Raw genomic sequence first — 21,840 nt, 5'->3', positions numbered from 1 at the left:
GTGGCTAGATCAATGTACACATTATCACACACACATATCAGTACATACATACAGTACTGTGTAAATTTTTTAGGCACTTGAGTATTTTCACCCTCAAAAATAGATGTAAAATATCAGTGTTACATTTACAAACATGCACTTAGCCATTAATTGTAATAATCCAGTGAGATGTGTATATGCACAATGAGTCTGACAACAGCCGCTATACAGGTAATCTGATTTCACCATCATTGATTTTTTTTCTGGGATTACATGAAGAAACAGAAAAAACTGAGACAGACTAACGTTAAATCCAGAAGCACTGTGGCAACATCTCCAAGGTGACGCAATTCTGACACACTACAGCAACATAACCGATGAATAACTGACTTTAAACTATTTTTTGGGTGAAAATACTAACGTGCCTATGACTTTAAGGGGCTGGTGCACCGAAGGAATCTTATAATTATAACGTTAGTTCCTCGAATTTATGGCGAATCTAAAAACCATTGGCCAAAGTCGTGTAGCTAAGTATTTACTCCAGAAACTAACTATACAGACATCGAAAATAGTGGCCTTTAACGTCACGCTGAGAAAATCCAATGTGATTATGTATGTCTCCTCAGATAGCAACATTGGACATCAATCAATCACACGGCAAACGGTACTATTTGGTGTTGGCTAATACAATCTAGTCATCGGTAACACTAACTACAGACTGGTCTATCCGACGCAACGTAACGTTATTAAAATGGGACAGCATAAGAAGAGAGAACCATTCAGTTCACTTGTCAGTTGTCACTATGATATTAAATTGTCTTACTTACCCAGTAAACGACCTGTTGCTCGCCATTCTGGAAGATCGCTCGCTTTTCCCTCAGACAGACTGGCGACGAACGATGATGATGATGGCAGCGGCAGCAGCGGCGGGAAACTGTAGTGGGCGTGGCCAACCTGTCACTTCAATCGAGGGTGACCAATAGAAAAAGGCCTTTCATATGGTTGTTAGAGACCGCCCACTGCGGTACGGTGAACACGCGCAAGCAAAACTTTTCAACTCGCAAGCAAAACTTTTCAACTCGCAAGCAAAACTTTTCAACTCGCAAGCAAAACTTTTCAATCCGCAAGCAAAATATTTACACCCGCAAAAAATACAGCAGAAAGGAGAGCAACATGTGTGGGGTTTTGATGAAAAGTTTTTGAAGTACACAAAAAATAAAAAAAACGTTTTCAATAGAGTACACGCACTGCAAATAATTTTGTTATCAACTTCTTTATTTTTGAGCCTTTAGAAGACTTTTTTGCACTCTTTTATTTTCCCTGCAAACAAGCCTGCACTGGCCCTGTCCGGGCCCACTTAGGGCTAGCCTAAGGGCCCCCTGCAGGCTGCTAGCGCAGGGCCCATGAGAATTTGCTCATTGGCAAAACGTTGGGCCTGCATGGGCAGCCCTCACTTAGCCCTCACTAAACCCACACAGGGCCCGCACACTGGGCCCACAAAACGTTGGCCCTGCATGGGCAGCCCTCACTTAGCCCCAAGGAAGCCCTCACTAAGCCCACACAGGGCCCGCACCGCACACACAGGGCATCTACAACAATAGATCTAGTTCACAATTAATCTGTTTCACTATAAATACTTTTTGGCTAATATAACTATAAGTCTTTGGGAAAAACAATTATTCTATACATCTGAATGCAGTCACCACATAACTAATTTCTGTATTTTCACAAATGTACAGAAGTCAAAGGGATTTCAAATCAATGTATTTATTAATTACAAAACATAAAACATTAAATTCAGGTTATTATATATAATATAATTACACTATTATATATTCACATAAAAAACAGAAACATAGAAAACAGCTGTTTTACATTATGATAAAATTTCACAATATTACTGGTTTTTTGTTTTTGTTTAAATAAATGCAAATAAATGCAAGCTTGATAAGCAGAATAGACTTCTTCCAAAATGTTTCCAAATTTTTTACCTGTATACTGTATATGATTTTATACAAAATAAATAGTAGTTAATAAGATTGACACTGTATTATATCTAGTAATATTGAAGCTAAACAGAGTCCCTATAACAGTGCAATTTGTAGATTTTTAGTCTTCGAGAAAATGTTTTATGAGTTGCAAACCTCTTTTTCTTTGCTTTCTCTCTCTCACAAACACAACACATCAGTTACACAAAACATCAGTTAAATTCTTCATTGCAGGTGCACAAATCCTATTCTAAAAATTACCAAACTCATAGGGTCATATTTTTGTTGATAAACAGTAACATTTTGGCCAATTATGCACATTTCTTGGTGTATAATTTTGTGAATCATCTATACTGTTTGGCTATTCTCATGTGGTCACACTTCACTTTTCATTCACAGTCACATATGCTCAAACCCCGTGTGGCCGTGCCTTAAATGTCAGCATACATTTCTTACAGGGCTGTGCAAAAGTTAATTGCGATTAATCGCATTCAAAATAAAAGTCTGTGTTTACATAATATATTTGTGTGTGCTGTATATAATTATTTTGTATTAGGGCTGTGAAACGATTAATCGCATCCAAAATAAAAGTTTGTGTTCACATAAATTATATACGTTTGTGTAGTGTGTATAATTATTTTGTATATATAAATACACACACATGCATGTATATATTTAAGAAATATTTGCATGTTTGTACTGTATATATGTTTATACAAAATTAATATTATACATAAATATAAATCTTTGATATATCAATAACACATTTTTCTTAAATATATACATGCATATGTGTGTATTTATATATACAAAATAATTATACAGACATATATCATGTAAACACAAACTTTTATTTTTGATGCAATTAATCGTTACACAGCCCTATATTGTATATATAAATACACACACATGCATGTAAGAAAATGTGTTATTCATATATAAAATATTTATATTTATATAATATAGATTATGTATTCATATATATATATATATATATATATATATATATATATACACAGAATTTAAGTGCAAATAATTCTTAAATATATACATGCATGCATAGGTATTTATATATACAAAATAATTATATACAGCACACACAAATATATTATGTAAACACAGACTTTTATTTTGGATGCGATTAATTGCAATTAATTTTTGCACAGCCCTTTTTGTGATTTGAAAAAAAGAAAATTATTTGTACACCTCCAATGAAGAATTTGAAAAGCTGTAACTGCAGTGTTTTTTGTGAAAGAGAAAAAAGTTTGAAACTTAAAAAAAAAAAAACGTTCTCTCTGTGACTACTTTACACCTGACTAGTGTTGTCACGGTACCAAAATTTCAGTATTCGGTACCAATACCAGTTAAAATTCACGGTTCTCGGTACCAATTTCGGTACCAAAGCTTAGTTTAAATTTACATATATTTAAGTGTTTATCACGGTTACAAGTATGGAAACTTTGTATTATAAACACTTTAGAAAAAGATTAGATAAAATGACCTAAAATAAACAATAGTATACACTAACACATTTTTAAAGTTGTTTGTAAAGTTTTAATCCATTATTTATTTAATGCACAATGAATTAAGTGAACAAACATGAACAATCAGGTGTTTGTAATAAATTAATTAATTAATGTTGTAAAAATATATTTTTCACTCAATGTGTTGATAACTAAGTAATGTTGATGAATGGTATCTTTGTAGCATTACCATAAAACATGTTTTATTTGACTTGACTGTCCTTTTATTTAATCTAAAACTGCATTCATATTTAATTTTAAAAAGGCTTTTTAAACCTGCTGAGTTATAAAGGCAAGAATACGCCTAGAAGTGGCACTGACATTAAGTGACAATACTAATACCAGTAGCCTACTCGGGTGTCGGGTACTGTGCTCATGTACTCGTAAAACTACCCCGAAAGCACTTTAGAGGCCGTTCACATGTCGCGCGTGTTTTTTAATTATATTTTTGCGCGTGCTTATTCTTTCCAAAGCGCTTGCTCTCACGCGGCGTCTGTCGTTGCTATGCAACGCCAACGAGTTTGTATTATGAGCGCGCTTGAATCACGCCTATATTTGAAATTGCGAATTTGCATGTAATCGGCCTCTTATGGCAACGTGACATTAGCCTAATCCAAAATATTTCCATATGTGGCTCTTTCCTCCTTTCGTTTCAACAAGTGGATTCAGAGAGAGAGAGAGCCATATCAGCGTTATAAAGAGGACGCAACTGTGCACGTTTAAGACATCGCGTCTAGAACAAAACTGGATTAACCTGGTACTCGGTACCTAGAAAAGCTGGTACCGTAACATTTTTTTTTTTTAGTACCGACTTGGTACCGAAGTACCGAGTTTTTTGACAACACTACACCTGACTACTTTTAACTGACTACGTTACACCTACAGATTCCACTGTCACAGGTGCTCTGTTTTGCTATAATGAAACCTTTACAGAACATGATAGTAATCCGCCATCCATGTAAAAGCAGAGGTCGGTGTGGTGTACAGGTACATCTGTCCAGCCAACATCTCACGCCTTGATGCCTTCCACTGTGGATCCCAGAAAACCTGCAAAAAAAAAAAAATACAGTTCAAAATCTATCATACATAATCATACATCTGGTATCACAAATTATTCCAGGTTATTATAACAATTCCAGGTTCAATCAGGTTAAATGCTCAATATTAGAGCTGCACAATACTAAAAACCTTAAATAAAATATTTTGTTTATCTGCTGCTATATATATTGCGATATAAAAACAAATTTCAAGAGATTATTGAGTGAATCTGCATTGAAAATTATAACAAATTACAAGTATTGATAAATTCAATAGAAGAAAAATACAATTGAAATAAGCAGTGCATGAAGTTTTTTCGGAAAATCTAACTTATCAGGTACGGAAATTGAATTATCTAATGTAAAATAAGTCTTCACTGAGGTACAGCCTCTCTCTACTCTTACAAAATGACAAACAACCAGCCTGAAAAACACATGACAATGACACAAGATAATGTCTATAATAAATAGTGTGTGTGTAATTTCTTCAGTACCGTCAGCAGAACTGATAACATCTGAGCTTATCGATACTGCAGTCTTTCTTAATTTGGCCCCAGGGCCCGTTTAATGTTTAATACCGGATTTCGGAACCTATTCCTACATATGGGTGAGTTCATATGGATGAAGGCCTGTTGTGTTTGGCCTCTTGGTTTGTGATGGTGATATAGCTATTGTGAAACTCACCTTCGTCATGTACTGGGTGTGGATGGCATCAAGATCTTGTCCTGAAGAATCACAGGATCAAATGATATCTCATCTGGTAACAAGAGCACAGCCATAACCCCCTGAATTCAGCATTTGAAAGTAAAAAGAATTTCAGTATTTATCAGTCAAACATACATAAAAAAATAGCTTTGAGTTGGACAGTATGGTGTCTCATTGGCCAACATAATTAAAAACACACCCAGAGAAAAAATAAAATAAAAAAATAATATATATATATATATATATATATATATATATACTGTATATATATATATATATATATATATATATACCCATGACTATTATCCTGAATTATTATAACTATGACTATTATAACATTATATTTGCCACCTATTATTTAGCTTCTCAAGTACAATGTCACTGAAAAAAACTGTAGTTAATGAATTTAAAGTGAGAGACTTCATTCAAAATCATAAATCCTACAGACCCACAACAATTAAACAGTATGTATGAAGTTTTGCTTACTATAGTCGAGGTCATAGCCGTGGAGATTGTCTTGGACCCCAGGGGGTGCAGCAGGACATCTATGATGATCTTCAAGAAAATAACATGCAATGTGTCACAGAGCCAACAATATTACATTGAATTTACAATAGAACAAAGGGTTTAATACAAGGAAGCAAGCTAGAGCATAGCTAAAGAATATACATAAAAAATCTTAAGGTAATATATTGTGCAATAATGCATATGAAATAATTATCATGATTAAACAATAATTCCCCTTTGTTGTGTTTTTTTCCTGTTCCTTCTGAAATCACTTATTACCAATATTTGTAAATGACGTCATTAAGTAGCCTACGTTACAATGAATTCTTTCAAGGTTAAATAAATTAACTTAGCTAACTTCCAATCACCCATTGACAAATTACCAGCAAAACAAAACTATCAAAAACTGTTATCAACACAAAAATGTGGTTAAAAACCCACACTTATGTAAAACAAGAGCTCAATTGTAACGTAAACAACTTAACGTTAGCTCGAAACGGTTCAGTCAGATGCTAACGGACTTTATCGAAGACACAAAACTATTTCTATAAAGTAAATATTCAACAGAAGTGTATCAATTACACGCAAGACATATATCAGGAAGGTTTGTATACTATTTGTGTGATTTTGGTAACAAGACTTACCTGAAAGCAGAGAAAACAACAGTGAGAGACGCTAGTTTGCTGTTTGTCAGTTGATGGGTTTCCTCGTTTCCATGGTTTCCATCTGCTCGCGCGCGCTCCTGTCTTTGAATCAGATTTGAATGCGACTCGCGCACGTACGCCCATATTGAAACCATAGAACACGTCAAAAGGCACGCAGCATTTAAATAAACATCTAGAATTATAACATTTAACAATTTAAAATATCTTTAATTTTATATAATGAATTTAAACTCATTGTGTAGTTCTATGACCCATTCAGTTGACAATTATGCTTTTTAATACCATTTTGCTTTTACTTTTATTGTAAAGCAATTTCATGACATCTGTATTATATAAAGGCCTACATGTAATATAAAGAGCAACGTGTAATATAAATATGTAACATAAAGTGTGGAATGAAACTGCAACAGGCCCGTAATTTCATTACCATCTTTATATAAAGAGTGCTTTCTTATTCTCTTATATATATATATATATATATATATATATATATATATATATATATATATCTTAAAAAAATAAAACATTTTTAAACAATTTAAATATATATATATATATATATATATATATATATATTTAAATTGTTTAATTTTTTTTTAAGAGAATTAAAATTACCAAGTTATTAGTGCTTTCTTATTCTCTTTATATATATATATATATATATATATATATATTATTAGTGCTTTCTTATTCTCTTAATATATATATATATATATATATATATATATATATATATTTTAAGAGAATTAAAATTACCAAGTTATTATGATTAGAGGACGTACTGACGACATTGTGGGCATGTGGGCAAATCTAAATGTGGGCTACCTAAACTAAACCCGCATGGGCCCAAAGGTGCAAAACCTGCTCATGGGCCCGAATGGGATGGCCCACAGTGGGCCATCATGGGCTTAATGTGGGCAGCCCGCTAGTGTGGGCTGCTCACTGATAGCCCGCAGTGAGCCCAAAGCTGTGGGCCTCGTCTGGGCAACCCGCACTGGGCCTGTTTAGGTTTGGCGTGGGCTGGCCCTAGCCCACTGTGCCCACAAAAAGCCAGCGTCGGCCCCGCAGGGGCATGTTTGCAGGGTTATTTTATTACAAAATAATTAGATTTACTCTCAAACGCAGTATGTTTGATTGAATAAAAAAGACACAAAGGTAACTCCATATTGAACGAAGTTAAACTGAGAGAGCGTGCGTTCACAGAGTTCACACGTTAATCAGGACAGGCAGTAAAACAATACGTTTAGTTCACCCAAAATATGAACGAGTTCATGAACGTGAACGAGTTCAGGCACAACGTTTGGCTGCCTGGGTCTCGAGGATATAGATAGACTGACCGACTTTTTTTTTTTTTTTTTTTGAGCAAGCATTGATTATGCGTGACACGGTCTCAATTTGCGGGACGCATGAATTGGGCTTCAAACGCTGTGCGCGCACGCGCTACGCGGGACGGGTGGCTACGCGAAGTGCTGTTTTGCTCGCGTAGTGGATTTCTGCTCCCTCAGCTGATTTCTGCTCCCTCGCGTCTACATGACTTTTGACAGTTTGGGGGCGGGACCTATGGGAGGGCACTGGCCCTCTTATGATTGGTCGCCTTTCATCGTCATCACAACCACAGAGACATCCTTCTACCTTGATTGACAGCTCTCATTACAGGAAGCACGGGCACGAGTTGGGCTAAGTTACCACCAAAGAAGAGTGGTAAGTGAATGAATTAGAATGAGGTTTTAATATACATAAAATGTCTCTAGTTAAATCAGTTACCATAGATGTATATATTTGCGAACGATGACGCCTACGTTTTGTTTAGTAACATTAACGTTACATATGAGTAATAAGTAATGTAACTTAGCTAAGTTAGCATATTCGTTCTGTAGCTAATGCCTCAGCCAATACTTGTGATGCTGATCCCCCGACACACTCATTTTAAAACGTTCTTAGACAACTAGAATCATAACATAATTGTTTTCACATGTAACGTTAAATGTGCTATTCTTATTGAGGCTGAGTTAATGCATTTGATTTTGCAGGCTAACATCCAATGCAGTAAAATACTGTTTTGAATGTTGATTAACTTAGCCACACATGTTCACATTGTCCCTTGTTGTATTTTTGTGTGGATCCCAGCTCATCTTGCCATTTATAATTAGATGTAAATGAAAATGGCGGACGCCAAATAGGAGGTAAACTATTTTCAAAAATAGTTTTATTACGTTAAAGTAGTTCAATTTGTGGTGCTGTTTGTTTCAGTTACATTTCTTTATTTCTCCCCATTCCTCTAGGAAGATTTGCGCAATATGGCCCTCGATTTGGTGGCCAGGATGAGAGCTACATTGAGCAATCCTAAACCAAACGGTATGTATCATGACTCAGTAACTATCGTTACTAGGTTGCGTTGCCATCTCTAGACAACGTGTGGTTTGATTACATTATGTTGGTTTCCCCGTATACATATAACAATATATAAATACTCAACTTCATAAACAACTTCAACAACATTCGTCATGGAAGTGTTGCTGTCATCATCATACAGCTCACCTATGGGCTATATGCACGCACAAGTTCCACATTTGACGCAAGGATGCTCTTCAGTTTCCGGTTGGGGAGATTAAAATGGTGGAAAATCGAGGAAAACGGGATTATGGCAGAGTCTTCAAAATGTACTGTCCTCCCATCTTTGAAACGAAACTTTCATACGTTTAGATGTAATTTTATATAGTTATGTTTATTTAATATAATTTAAAAAGAAGCATAAACACAACGAGGGGTGTCTGTTTTATCTGTTTTCGTGAGTAACGTTTCTTTACTATAACCATGGAGTATAAAATTCAATATAAATTCTCGGTATTGCATTGGACTCTACGATCGGCGGAAGATATCGAGCATCCTTAAACCTTCACCGGAAATACCGCTGTGCATAGAGCCCATTCATTCAGCTTATAAAACAACTGAAGTTATATGTTGTCAGTGAATTAATTATGTTGAATGAACAATGAAGTTCAGGGACAGTGCAATGCACAATCAGGCTCCAGGCAGGACACACCCCAGCAACCACGAAGGGAAAATGCGGTGCGTGGACCGGCACAGACTGCGATTCAAAAGGATATGACCAGGTTGGGATGTTGTTCAAAGGATGCATCTCAGCTGTTAACAGCCCTCTTCAGTCCCTCACACAGTTGTTTGATTGCTGATTCAAATTAATTCGAATTTCATCTACTACTCTTTCTACAGGTGTTTCCCTGGACTATTTAAAGATAAGCAGAAGTGTAGGCCTCCTACACGATGGTCGAAAAAAAGGTCAGGTACCAAAACAACGCCAGTCCAATTCTTTCTTCTGGACAGCCCAACAGAGAGAACCCCCAAACCATCTGATGAGCTAATGCTTTTACAAGCTGGGTTAGGAAGAAGGACTGTAAATGTTCCAGAGGATGCTTGCCATAATGAGGTATGTGGTATGACGCTTATAACGAAGTAAGAACTGAAATAAATTATAAATTTATCCTATACTATTACTAAAACAGCATATCCAGTGAAAACAGTAGCCCCAATCCTAGCCACCAAAACCATATCATTTATTTTTGGAATGCTGCCAATAACCCTAATGAACAGATTTGTCTTGAGCTCATTGATCTAATCTTACTCACACACTTTAAATTCATAGATTACACACATTCTTTCTGAGACATATCCAAAGATGTCAGAACTGGAGGGTGCCTGGATGCTGCACAAAGCCATGGGTAAAAAGCAAGAGATTGAAGTTTTTTCTCCAAGCAAAGGAAATTTATTGAATCTTTTTGTTTGTTATCAAGTTCTCATGTTTGAAAAGCATGATCCTTCCAGTAAGGGGCAGAAAATAAATATTTGTTTAATATTTGAACTTAAACAGGAGGATCAGGTCAACGAAAACTCAACTTGTTGACACCTGAAGAGGAAGGACACACAGGGGCGAGCCTTGTGAAGAGCTGGGGAGGCAAGGGATGTCTCTACATTATGCCCATCCAGAACACACTGGACATTTCTCCCCTACCCTTCACAGCTCTGGAGTTCCAGGCCATGCCGAAAGCCCGGTGTGTGTCATGCCAAGAGTATGTGCCTCTGCAGCTCCTCGGTCTCCATGTCAAGACATGCATCCAGTCTAAAGTCAAGGTTGAGGTATAGCTTGCTAATTTGAATCTATAAATTTGATGTTCTTTCTCCTTATTCGATGTACAGGTTGGTCATTGTGTCATTTCTTAAATTTCACTATTGGATGGTGGGACCATGTTAGCAGTGCCCCTGTCAGCTTAACCCAAAATTGTTTCTGGCACTGTTGTTTATAGCTATTACTTTTTTGGAAGTCATCAAGTCTTGATATTTAATTTTATAGCCCCATTGTGATGATGACATCATCGAATTGGATGACGAAGTGGTAAGCTATCAATACAAATGAAGAGATTATACATAGGATTTCATATTATTGAGCCATACATTTATGAGTTTCTTTCCAATATATCTGATGTGAATGACCCAGAAATGTTTTACAGGAATCTGGTGATGTGCAGGGATCTGGTGATGTGCAGGCATCACATTCGGAGAGTAAGGTGAGCAAATTGCTTTTATTTCTTCTTAAGATTTAGGTTTTAAGAATTAACCAGTGAAATGTTTTACATGATCTTTTCTCATCAAAGAGCATGTTTACATCTGACCTCTTAAAGAGTACATCTGCATTTTTTTATGTATATTTAACACTGCTATTTTTTATTTTCATAGGTTTCTTGTCCATTGTGCAGTCAACTATTTTTAGTAGACGACATCCATGTGCATGCAAGTGTCTGTGGGGAGAGGTAAAGCATTTCTAAGTTTCTTCTTAGTATCTTACAAAGTTTGATGCATTTTGTATCCACTTGCTTAAAATGCTTAATCCCACTATAGTCCCCTCATCGCCCCCCCCCCCCTCCCTTTTTTATTAAAGAATTTGGACAGGTGATGGATTAAGGTTACCTGTTTATGAATTTTTTTTATTTATTTTTTGTTAGTGTTGATCTTTACAGCTACATAAATGAGGGAGATGCAGATATTAGTGAGAACACCATCAATGAGCACTTTGGCAGGTATGCTGTAGAATAATTTTGAATGGGATTGAATAATGATGCTTGCCTTGGTCTGTAGCACTGAATTCTCAACAATATTGTTTTGATATTGTTGTGTAGCGTATCAGACATTCTGATGTCACTTGAAAAGAAAGTTGACACATCCCAGTCATTCAACATCAATGTGACAAGGGAGGACCTGTTTCAAAGGGGGCTGAAACAGTGGGCCAGGCAAAAACAGGCCTCCCCAAAGAATCTCCTCAGGGTCTCCTTCATTGGAGAAAATGGAATAGACCAAGGCGCTCTTCGTAAAGAGGAGTTCCTTACTGGTATGTGTGCCCCACTAAGGTCAACACACATGATTAAAGCACATTTAAGAGATTATCAATGTGAATAATATCTTATACATGTCTAATATATTTGACAAAAGCAGCTCTTTGTTCTTTACAGAAATGGTGTGTGGAATTGAAGCACGTTTTTTTGAAGGAGATGGGGAAAGGGGCAAAAACCCTAAATACAGTATTTGTGACTACCAGGACAACAGTTTCAAGTAGGTGCCACAGTCTGTCTTGTAAAATATATGAGTTTGTATTGTTTAATTAGGTAGTAAAAGTCCACTGCCATTTTGTTGGAAATAGCTTTTGTCTTTGTCACAAAAGGACTTGTGGGGAGATTTTTGCAACAAGTTTGGTGCAGGGGGGTCCTCCACCAAACTTCCTTACAAAATGGTGCTACCATTTCTTGTGCCATGGGGAGATGGACAAAGTTTTGGGTGTACTCGAAGTCACTGATCAGGATATTAAAAATCTGATGACAGAGGTATTTAAATGTTTAATGCATACATTTTTCCAAGTCAGACATATAGTTATCAGACAATGTTTGTCTCTTTTTGCAAATATCAAGTTGTGTCTCTACTTTCAGGTGGAAAATGCAGAAGGTGGAGAAAAGCTGATAGATTTATCAGATGCGATTGTGGCATGTGGCTACACTGGGCCAATAAATGTTGACCAAAAAAAGGCCATCACAGAGTAAGTTAACATAAACACAACACATAAATATTTCTCACAAAATGCTTTAGTGTTAACAATTTAACTCTGAATCAATACACTAATATTTTCTTACTGTTTATTAGTGCCATCGCTTTGCATGGACTGGTGAGGCTGATCCCGATCTTGAACCAGCTGCGTGAGGGATTGAGGCTCTACGGATTAGATGAGGTGTTAGCACAGCACACCCAGATGTGCCAGCAGCTCTTTGTCCCCGGCCACTTACAGGAAGTCAGTAACATTGTGAATGAACTATTAGAACAGGCACTGTTAGACACTGATGACTTGCTCTTATGGCATATTCTGAATTTTTACTTTAAAGCTGCCTTCAAATGCGTGTTCAAAGAGCTAAACGCTTCAGGCCAAAACATAAACTGAATCTTTAATTTAAATCTGCAATCCTTACTGTTTTACCGTATTTAAGCATTTGATTTGCTTCCTTATTTTAGGTGAATGTAGACTTCCTTCTGCTTGCGCTATCTCCTGATTTCAGTGAGGAAGGATCTGTGAGACGACAGCGAGAGATGCGGATCATCAATTTTCTACAGGATTTCTTGCAAAAGTTGGAAGACAGAGGTAACACAGTGCTGAGCACCTTTTTCTATAATCCTTGTCCATCACTCTTACCATAATATCATTTTGGAACACTTGTTTTCCACCGGTTTCATTTTATTCTATTTTTATTAGTTACTCCCTCTTTAGGTTTATGTATGTGTATTCTGTCAAACCCCCGCCATTAATATGACGAATGCATTTGTACGAACAGAAATGTTGTAAATTAATTGATGGCGACCATGATGGCGGCGCGAGTACATCGCGAGGCCCGTGGTCTCTCCAGATTCTGCAATTTTGCTGTATTTTTCTTGCTCATTTCGGGTCTGTTCGTGCAGAACAGTTGTGCCTTTACATCCTACACCCGATGTGAGCTTTTGGATATTGGTTTGCGAACTTCCTATAGTTTTATGGACAACCTTCGACTGCTTCCTGAGATTGCCAGAACACCCGAGGCTATGCACTCTGCCGGGCCGGGCGGAAATGCTCGCAGGCGGCGTCGAGATCGTAAACAAAGGCGGGGGAAGCGCGGAGGACTAAGAGCCAAGCTAACACCACATCGGCTCTCTTTACCCAGCATTTTCCTTGCTAATGTACGGTCGCTGTTGAACAAGATGGACAAGATTCGACTCGACATCACATGCAATAAGAGACTTTTATACTGTAATGTCCTAATCTTCACGGAAACATGGTTAAACAGTGGAATACCGGACGCTATTGAGATAGCGGGACGCCATAAATTCCGGGCCGATAGAACATTAGATGGCTCCGGTAAGACCAGAGGTGGTGGATTGTGCATTTACATTAATAAAGCTTGGTGCACAAACTCTGCTATTGTTGGGGGACATTGTTCAGCTAACCTAGAGTTTCTCATGGTTAAATGTAGACCGTTTTATTTACCGCGGGAGTTCACTTCCACCATTATAACTGCAGCCTATATTCCCCCGGATGCTGATGCTAGACTTGCTATGAAAGAACTTCACACAGCCATCAAACAACAGACCGTCCACCCGGAAGCTGCGTTTATTGTTGCTGGTGATTTTAATCATTCAAACTTAAAGTCAGTGCTACCAAAATTTCACCAGCATGTTTCCTGTCACACCAGAGGAAACAAAACTTTAGACCATGTTTACACAAACATGGCTGGAGCTTACGTCGTGACACCCCTCCCCCACCTGGGACAGTCAGAGCACATTTCTTTGTTTCTCACGCCCAAGTATGTACCTCTCATCAATTGTCTGAAGCCATCAGTGAAGACCATTAAGGTGTGGCCTGCGGGGGCAGATTTCTCACTCCAGGAAAGGTTTCTACACACTGACTGGAGTATGTTTGCTTCTCAAGCCACTAGTGACTCTCACACGGACATTGACTGTTACACCTCCTCTGTATTGGATTATATTAATACCACCATTGACAGTGTTACAACCCAGAAGCAGATCACCACATACCCAAATCAAAAATCATGGATGAACAGGGAAGTACGACTCCTACTAAAGACACGCAACACTGCCTTCAGATCAGGAGATGCACAAGCCTATAGCACTTCCAGAGCAAATCTGAAAAGGGCCATCAAAAAGGCCAAGCACTGCTACAAGCTTAAGATAGAGGGTCACCTTTCCAATGCTGACCCTCGACGCATGTGGCAGGGCATTAAGACCATCAGTGACTACAAACCCATTCACTCCACCATCCAACTGGATGCCAACTTCCTGAACGAGCTAAATGACTTTTATGCTCGCTTTGAAAGAGACAACAGAGAAACTGCCACCAAGCTCAAATCTACAGCAGACCACCCGCCAATCACACTCTCCTCCACAGATGTCTGCAATGCACTGAGCAGGATCAGCGTGCACAAGGCTGCTGGACCAGACAACATCCCTGGACGCGTACTCAGGGCATGTGCGGAGCAGCTCTCTGGGGTTTTTACAGAGATTTTCAACCTGTCTCTTGCCCAAGCAGCTGTACCAACATGCTTTAAATGCACTTCCATTGTGCCAGTGCCAAAACACTCCAGCTCGAAGTGCCTTAACGACTACCGCCCTGTAGCACTCACACCCATCGTAATGAAGTGCTTTGAGCGGCTGGTCCTGGCACACCTAAAAGACTCTCTACCATCCACATTGGACTCACATCAGTTTGCCTACCGTAGCAATAGGAGCACAGAGGATGCAATTTCCATGACACTGCACTCTGTGCTCACACATCTGGACAAAAAGAACACCTATGCACGCATGTTGTTTGTTGACTTCAGCTCAGCATTCAACACTGTCATCCCGACTAAGCTAATAGCCAAACCAGACCTGGGCATCAACACCTCCATGTGCAACTGGATTTTGGACTTTTTGACCGACAGACCCCAGAATGTTCGATCTGGCTCCACCTGCTCCACGTTTATCACACTCAACACTGGTGTACCACAGGGCTGTGTGCTAAGCCCGTTTCTCTACTCCCTCTTCACCTCCGACTGCAAACCTGTGTACGAATCTAATTCCATCATCAAGTTTGCAGACGACACTACGGTGATTGGTCTCATCAGCAACAACGATGAGACTGCCTATAGGGAGGAGATCAAGCACCTGGCCACATGGTGTACTGAGAATAACCTGCTCCTCAACACCACCAAAACGAAGGAGCTCATCGTGGACTTCAGAAAAAAGTCAAGAGGCACACACGACACCATCCACATCAATGGAATGGCTGTTGAGCGTATCTCCAGTTTCAAGTTCTTGGGAATCCACATCTCGGCGGACATGTCTTGGACAACCAACACCTCCTGCCTTGTCAAGAAGGCTCACCAGCGCCTTTTCTTCTTGACGACACTGAGGAAGAATCAGCTTTCCTCAACTATCCTGGTGAACTTCTATCGCTGTGCAATAGAAAGTATTCTGACCAACTGTGTTACAGTGTGGTATGGGAGCTGCTCTGTTGCAGAGCGTAAGGCACTGCAGCGGGTGGTGAAAACTGCCCAGTGTATCATTGGGACTCAACTACCTGCCATCGAGCACATCCAAAAGAAACGCTGTCTGCACCGAGCTCGTGGCATCCTTAAGGACTCCTCTCACCCAGCCCACAGACTGTTTTCTCTCCTGCCCTCCGGTAGGCGTTTCAGGTGCCTCCGGACCAGGACCAGCAGACTAAAGAACAGCTTTTTCCCCAGAGCTGTTTCTTTACTGAACTCTAACCCTCACTGATCCACTGTTGCTTATAGTAATAACTATCTGTATATTACTTTTTGTACATATCTGTAAAAATTCTGTTGATAGTGATATTCATCTGCATATAGTATATTATATTCTGTACATATCTAGCTGTAAACTCTGCTCACAATAATAGTTATTTGTATATTATATTCATAAAACTAATTTATTTGGAAAAATAATTGTTTTTTAATTAATATCCACTCTATATTGATTCAGTACATATCCATGTACTGCACTTATGGAACCACTGCACTGATATCCTGCACTTGCTGCTATTGCACTTCTGGCTAGACCCAAACTGCATTTCGTTGCCTTGTACTTGTACTTGTGTAATGACAATAAAGTTGAATCTTAATCTAATCTTAATCTTAATTATTTGTATTTGTCTTTGAGAAGAAGCAGACAGCCAAGAGGAGGGCAGCCCTGAAGGTCAAAGTCACGTGGCACAAAGTCACTTCCTTCAGTGGGTCACAGGTCAGGCACATGTTCCACTGATCGAATCCAAGAGAGAGGCATTCAAGATAACTGTTAATTTTGATCATGAATGCGACTCCCGCTATGGGACACATAGCCTTTGTTATCCCATTGTCAATGCTTGTGCTGTTGCCATTACTTTTCCTACACGCCACTTAGCCACATACCAAGATTTTGAAAACAACCTAACCGAGGCAATCTGTGGTGGTTACGAGTTCAGCAGACACTAAAGTAGCATTTAAGGTCCTTGTTACTTATTTTAGTTACTTGGTAAGTAATTTGTTACCCTTTTTGTGCTTTGTTTCTACCGTGTACAAACAAGTGTAAAAAAAAAGTTGTTCTATTGTTAAAAAGAAATCTAAAGATTTACCTGTGGTTGTTGTTAGCTTTTCTGTGCTTTGTTTGTATTTTATACTGTGTACAAACAAGTGTACAACAAAGTTGTTCTATTGTTAAAAAGAATAAATCTAAGGATTTAACTGTGGTTGTATATTTTATTTACATCACTTTCTGATCACAAAAACAAACATTAAACACCTGACAAAGCCTGAAGCACATATTCATGGCATACGAGGTAAAGGTCTCTAGTGTCAGTGTCTCCGTTTTCTTCAATCAGCACCTGAAGCTCTACTAGCTGCTGTTCATTCAGTGGACACTCAAATTCAGGGACTACTATCACACCATCCACATCTTCTCCATAGTCAGCTGCAACATCCCAGTCAATATCCGGCTCTTCAATATCCTGACATACGAACAAGACAGAAAAATACCGCTATCATTAGTCATCCCATGTTTAGCATCTAATGTAATCTGTTCATCCCAATTGTTTGGCTTTTCAACATTAGCTGAAGATAAATATTCAGGGTTTGTATAACTATGCAACAAATTGATTTGATCAGGTGTTTAAATATTCGTATGGGTGTTAAACAGTACAAGTGTACCTAATGAAGAGGTTACTGAATTCATATGAACTGTATTACCAACGTTTGCATCAATTGTGACTGTTTCACCAGCTGAAGATGTGTTACACTGTTTAGAGCCCGGTGGGCCATTTCAAGGTAACATTAACAGCTTATTTTGAATATAAAAATGTACTGTTACAACTTAGTTGTTTTAAAAGGAAAAAAAAATACCTCAAGATTCTCTGGCTGGTCAATCGGTCGAAGCATCATTCCTGTGTGCCAAATTTGCTCAGGAGTTTTATTCCCTTCTGTTCTCAGTGGGTGGTTGTTCCAACCTTCCACAAAAGCCTCCAGGTCTGCCTTCAGTTTAGGAAGGAATGTCAGGTGGACTGTCAAAAGATCTTCTACAAAGGGACAGGGTCGGAGTATGTCACTTTCACATATGAGCTTTGAAAACATAACATTAATCATTGAATTGCCTTTTGTAAATACATCTCATTGATTTGTTTTTTTTCCCCAGCATTAAACCATTTCTAAAATTCCACAATGATAGGATTAAAAAAAAAAAAATCAACAACAGAAGATGGACAACAACAAACCTTACAAACATGCACAAATCAAATAATAATAGAACAGACACAGGAAACATTTAACTGACCAAGATGTACAACAATCTACAGAAAGTAGATGATAAATAGCACAAAATGATGAGACAAACCCTTACCTCTGGAGGACACATCAAGAAGGTGATCCTTCTCTAGGCTGTGGAGTGTGTTGTAATATTTTGATATCACACATGTTCTGACATCCCGCCACAAACGTTCAATCCTACGGATTTAGAAATGATTATTTTAACAATCAAGGGAATGATAAAATGTTATTATGTTATGATTTTACACACAATATACCTCTTTATTAGTTTGGTAAAAGTATCCAAAATACAAAAAAGTGAAAACCTTTGATTATGGACACTTTTTCCTGACATGAAGCTTCCTCGATCAGTTCCACGGACAGTGAACATATATCGGGCTATTTCAACATTCTCCACTCCCTGAAGTGCACACACACAGATGACCAGTGTGTTAAAATCTGTCAGAGATGTACAATACACAGAAATAAAGTGCTACATTGTGTCATTTAAAATTATAATCCTTGAGAACCCTGAGTTCACAGTAAAATCTTTCTTAAAATATAACATCTATCATGTTTGTTACTGTACCTTGAAGCCTGTAAAAACTTACCTTGAAGGTATTCCATGCCTCTCAGTAGCTTTTTTGAAGGCAGTGAATGCGGTTGATGCACGATTGTTTGTTGCAGCATTCAAGCACATCACCTGTTATGAGAAATTTTCATAAATGTACATTTTCTATTTGTCCATATCTTACATGTACAGTTGGATTACACTCTGGTCCCTTCATGCCTCAGGGAATCTGATAATTTAACATTTTAAATAGATAAATAATAAATAATTTTATTTAACTCTTACTACCATGCGGCATCCTATATTATAACTTTTTCTCCCACGTCAACAAGGTAGTATTTCAGCCATCTGAATGCAAACATGTAATTATTTGTTGTACATCATAGCAATTTTTAAGAAGGCCAACACATCAGAAGGCCAACACATGAAAAGACCCAATGAAATGAAATCTTACCTTCCTGGAGTAGCCGTCCACTGCACCAAAAAGTACAATGTTGTACCTGATGGGAACAAAATAAAGAACCACATTACCAGTTTCAACCTGGATTTTTATTGTAGAAATGTCATGGAAACGTAATTATGCTTTGAGATCTATCAGTGTCTGCATCATTATATTTAACAAAATAAATAAATAATGAATAAACTGTACTGTACAGTACTGACCTGATAAGTTTGTGGTTAGTGTCGACATGCCACAGTGAAAGGGGCCCCCTGACAGAGTAAGTTCTTCGCACAATGCAGCCCAGTCCAGTCAGTCTAGAAAGAATCCCAAGCGAGTCCACTCGATGCATTGATGCAGTAACTCTCCTCCACTGGACGTGGATTCCCATGGACTTTAGCCTCCCTTTGACCATCCGATAGCCTGCTGTGGGCATTTCATTTTTGATGCGTTGGACTGCATTATCAAGCTCCTGGTCAGTAGCATTGCTGTAGTTCTGTCTGGCAGAGAGACCAAACTCCCTCATCCGTCTGTTAACTGTACTGGCTGAAACGCACAGTAACTTTGCAATGCAGTTCACAGACAGATTTATCTCCAAAAGCTCAACAAGTCTCTCCTTCTCTAAATTGTACCTGGGACGCCCCATCTCTCCAGCTACAGTTTCAACAGTACTGCTGGTAACTTCAGCATTTTCAATGTGGTCCATGACCAGATGGAGGAAATCTCTTAACGCCTGTACAATATCTGGGGGGACATTAGCATGCCTTGACAGTGCTTCCCAGAGGTACAGCTCCTGCCGACATGCAAACTGTAAGAAGTCCAAGAGGTGTTCTTGAAAGTGCTGACTCTAATTTAATGATCAGCCTGGAAGTAATCTCACGTCTGACTATGTCCTGTTGAAGTGGAAAACAACATGAAATTAACACTTAAGAATATATTGAATACATATTCATTAATTAATTAATTAATTAATTAATTAATCCATTTTAAATAGCAAGGGGGCGGGGGGGTTGGAAAAGTTGTGACGTGTAGTTAAATTGGATTATACTAACATAAACGGCCACTAGTTCAACTAAAACACACTTGCCATGAGAGGTTTGGGAACCACTGGCCATACTTTACGTTTTGTTTTACACATGCAGAACTGACTAAATGTTATAGTTAACGTTACGTTAGTTTGATGAGAGACAGCTTAGCCCCTGCTGAGTTTGCTTAAAACTAGCTAGTTAAGGTTGATTAGCTTATGTCAGCCTATATGTTCCAAACAAATTTCAGATTAAATTGCTACATTGTCAAACACATAGCTCCCATCATATATCAATATCACTTACGCCTACAGCTTCAGGTGTCGCCGCCATTCCGTCCACTTTGCAGTGTGTTACTGAACTCCGTCTTCCGTAAGATACATTTAAGCCTGTTTTATGCTTCTGCGTCGAATCGACGGCGTACCCCCGCAGACACCTATCGAGATGGTCCTCACTGCGGAACATGAAATCCATGGGGAGGAGTCGGATCCAGATCCAACTCCTCCCACCTTCCATACACCTAAACCTAACCAACTCCGCCCCCTGATCCCTAAACCCACCCCTAATCCCTAAACCCAACCCTAATCCTAACCATCTCCACCCCTTGGATCGTGATCCGACTCCTCCCCGTGGATCTCATGTTCTGCATTGAGGTGCTACTGCACCTATCCGTCGACGCGAACCCCTCTCCGACCCCTCCGCCGTAGCTCGACGTGCACCTCCAAAATTTGTAACTACGCGTCGAGGCGACGCAGACAGCAAGGGCTTTGATTGGTCAGATTAAACATAATTTCAGGAGTGTAGCTTTTCCGATTTCCCCCTCCTGTTATAGCGCTATTTTTAACATTTGCACCCTCGTTCTTTTAATTATAACACTCTTAAAGAAAGTAACGTTAAATAAAGAATTAAACTAAAAATAAACTGTTTTTTTATTTCATTGTTAATATATATGTCTATATTCTTTTCTTTCTTTCTCGCAATAAACTTTCTCGCAATAAATAAATCAACGTTTGTTTTGAAACACAGTTTGTTGTTTATTTTCAATACAATGTTCACGGTTACATCATAATACACGGGACACATTATCCTGCCATAGCACAGTTCCATGTGGAGACTGAAAAATCCTTCAAGTCATTTCGAACAGGTATCGTTCAGCTCGGGTGGAACCTTTATTTTACTGTCAATGGGTGGAACGGGCCCTGGACATCCGTGTTGATTCTGTGGGGATAAAGTTTTGTGTCGTCTTGTTATTCAACGTCGATTAGATAGCTCCAGCCCAGCTGCAACAACATTATCTCTCTTTCGCTCGCGGCGCACTTAACCAAAGAGATTCGCGAACCCCCCTAGCGTTCTGGCGGCGAAATGCACCGCGAAGCACCACAACCTCACGCAGAAGTATAAAACGGCCACGACGCCGTAGTAGTGACGACGTAGCTACGCCGTGGAGTTGACGCAGAAGCATAATGAGGCCTTTACTCCGTGCTTCCGGACTTCCGGCAAGATGGCGAGCTAGGCGCACGTGTTTTGC

The 21,840-nt window shown here is 38.7% G+C and overlaps 1 protein-coding gene, 1 long non-coding RNA gene and 1 pseudogene across 2 annotated transcripts; 1 reads left to right on the top strand and 2 right to left on the bottom strand.

Moving 5' to 3' along the window:
- Positions 1 to 4,341: 4,341 nt before the first annotated feature.
- On the bottom strand, positions 4,342 to 6,836 carry LOC120490057 (uncharacterized). The gene is made up of 4 exons (XR_016146040.1): positions 6,384 to 6,836; positions 5,719 to 5,787; positions 5,212 to 5,312; positions 4,342 to 4,537 (listed from the first exon to the last, which is right to left on the bottom strand). It is a non-coding gene; the product is annotated as an uncharacterized LOC120490057 (long non-coding RNA).
- A 4,770-nt stretch (positions 6,837 to 11,606) lies between these two features.
- On the top strand, positions 11,607 to 17,053 carry LOC148997177 (G2/M phase-specific E3 ubiquitin-protein ligase-like). The gene is made up of 7 exons (XM_089118659.1): positions 11,607 to 11,802; positions 11,924 to 12,023; positions 12,133 to 12,292; positions 12,395 to 12,501; positions 12,606 to 12,750; positions 12,969 to 13,095; positions 16,668 to 17,053. The coding sequence occupies exons 1-7, from the start codon at positions 11,610 to 11,612 to the stop codon at positions 16,973 to 16,975; spliced, it is 1,140 nt and encodes a 379-aa protein (XP_088974785.1). The 5' UTR covers positions 11,607 to 11,609; the 3' UTR covers positions 16,976 to 17,053.
- A 189-nt stretch (positions 17,054 to 17,242) lies between these two features.
- LOC148997176 (uncharacterized) lies at positions 17,243 to 20,645 on the bottom strand (annotated as a pseudogene).
- Between the last annotated feature and the right edge of the window lie 1,195 nt (positions 20,646 to 21,840).

The sequence above is a fragment of the Pimephales promelas genome, chromosome 2 (genome assembly GCF_988280905.1).
Source record: "Pimephales promelas chromosome 2, fPimPro1.hap1.1, whole genome shotgun sequence".
Classification (NCBI taxonomy): domain Eukaryota; kingdom Metazoa; phylum Chordata; class Actinopteri; order Cypriniformes; family Leuciscidae; genus Pimephales; species Pimephales promelas.
This window is presented reverse-complemented; position numbering and strand designations above follow the sequence as displayed.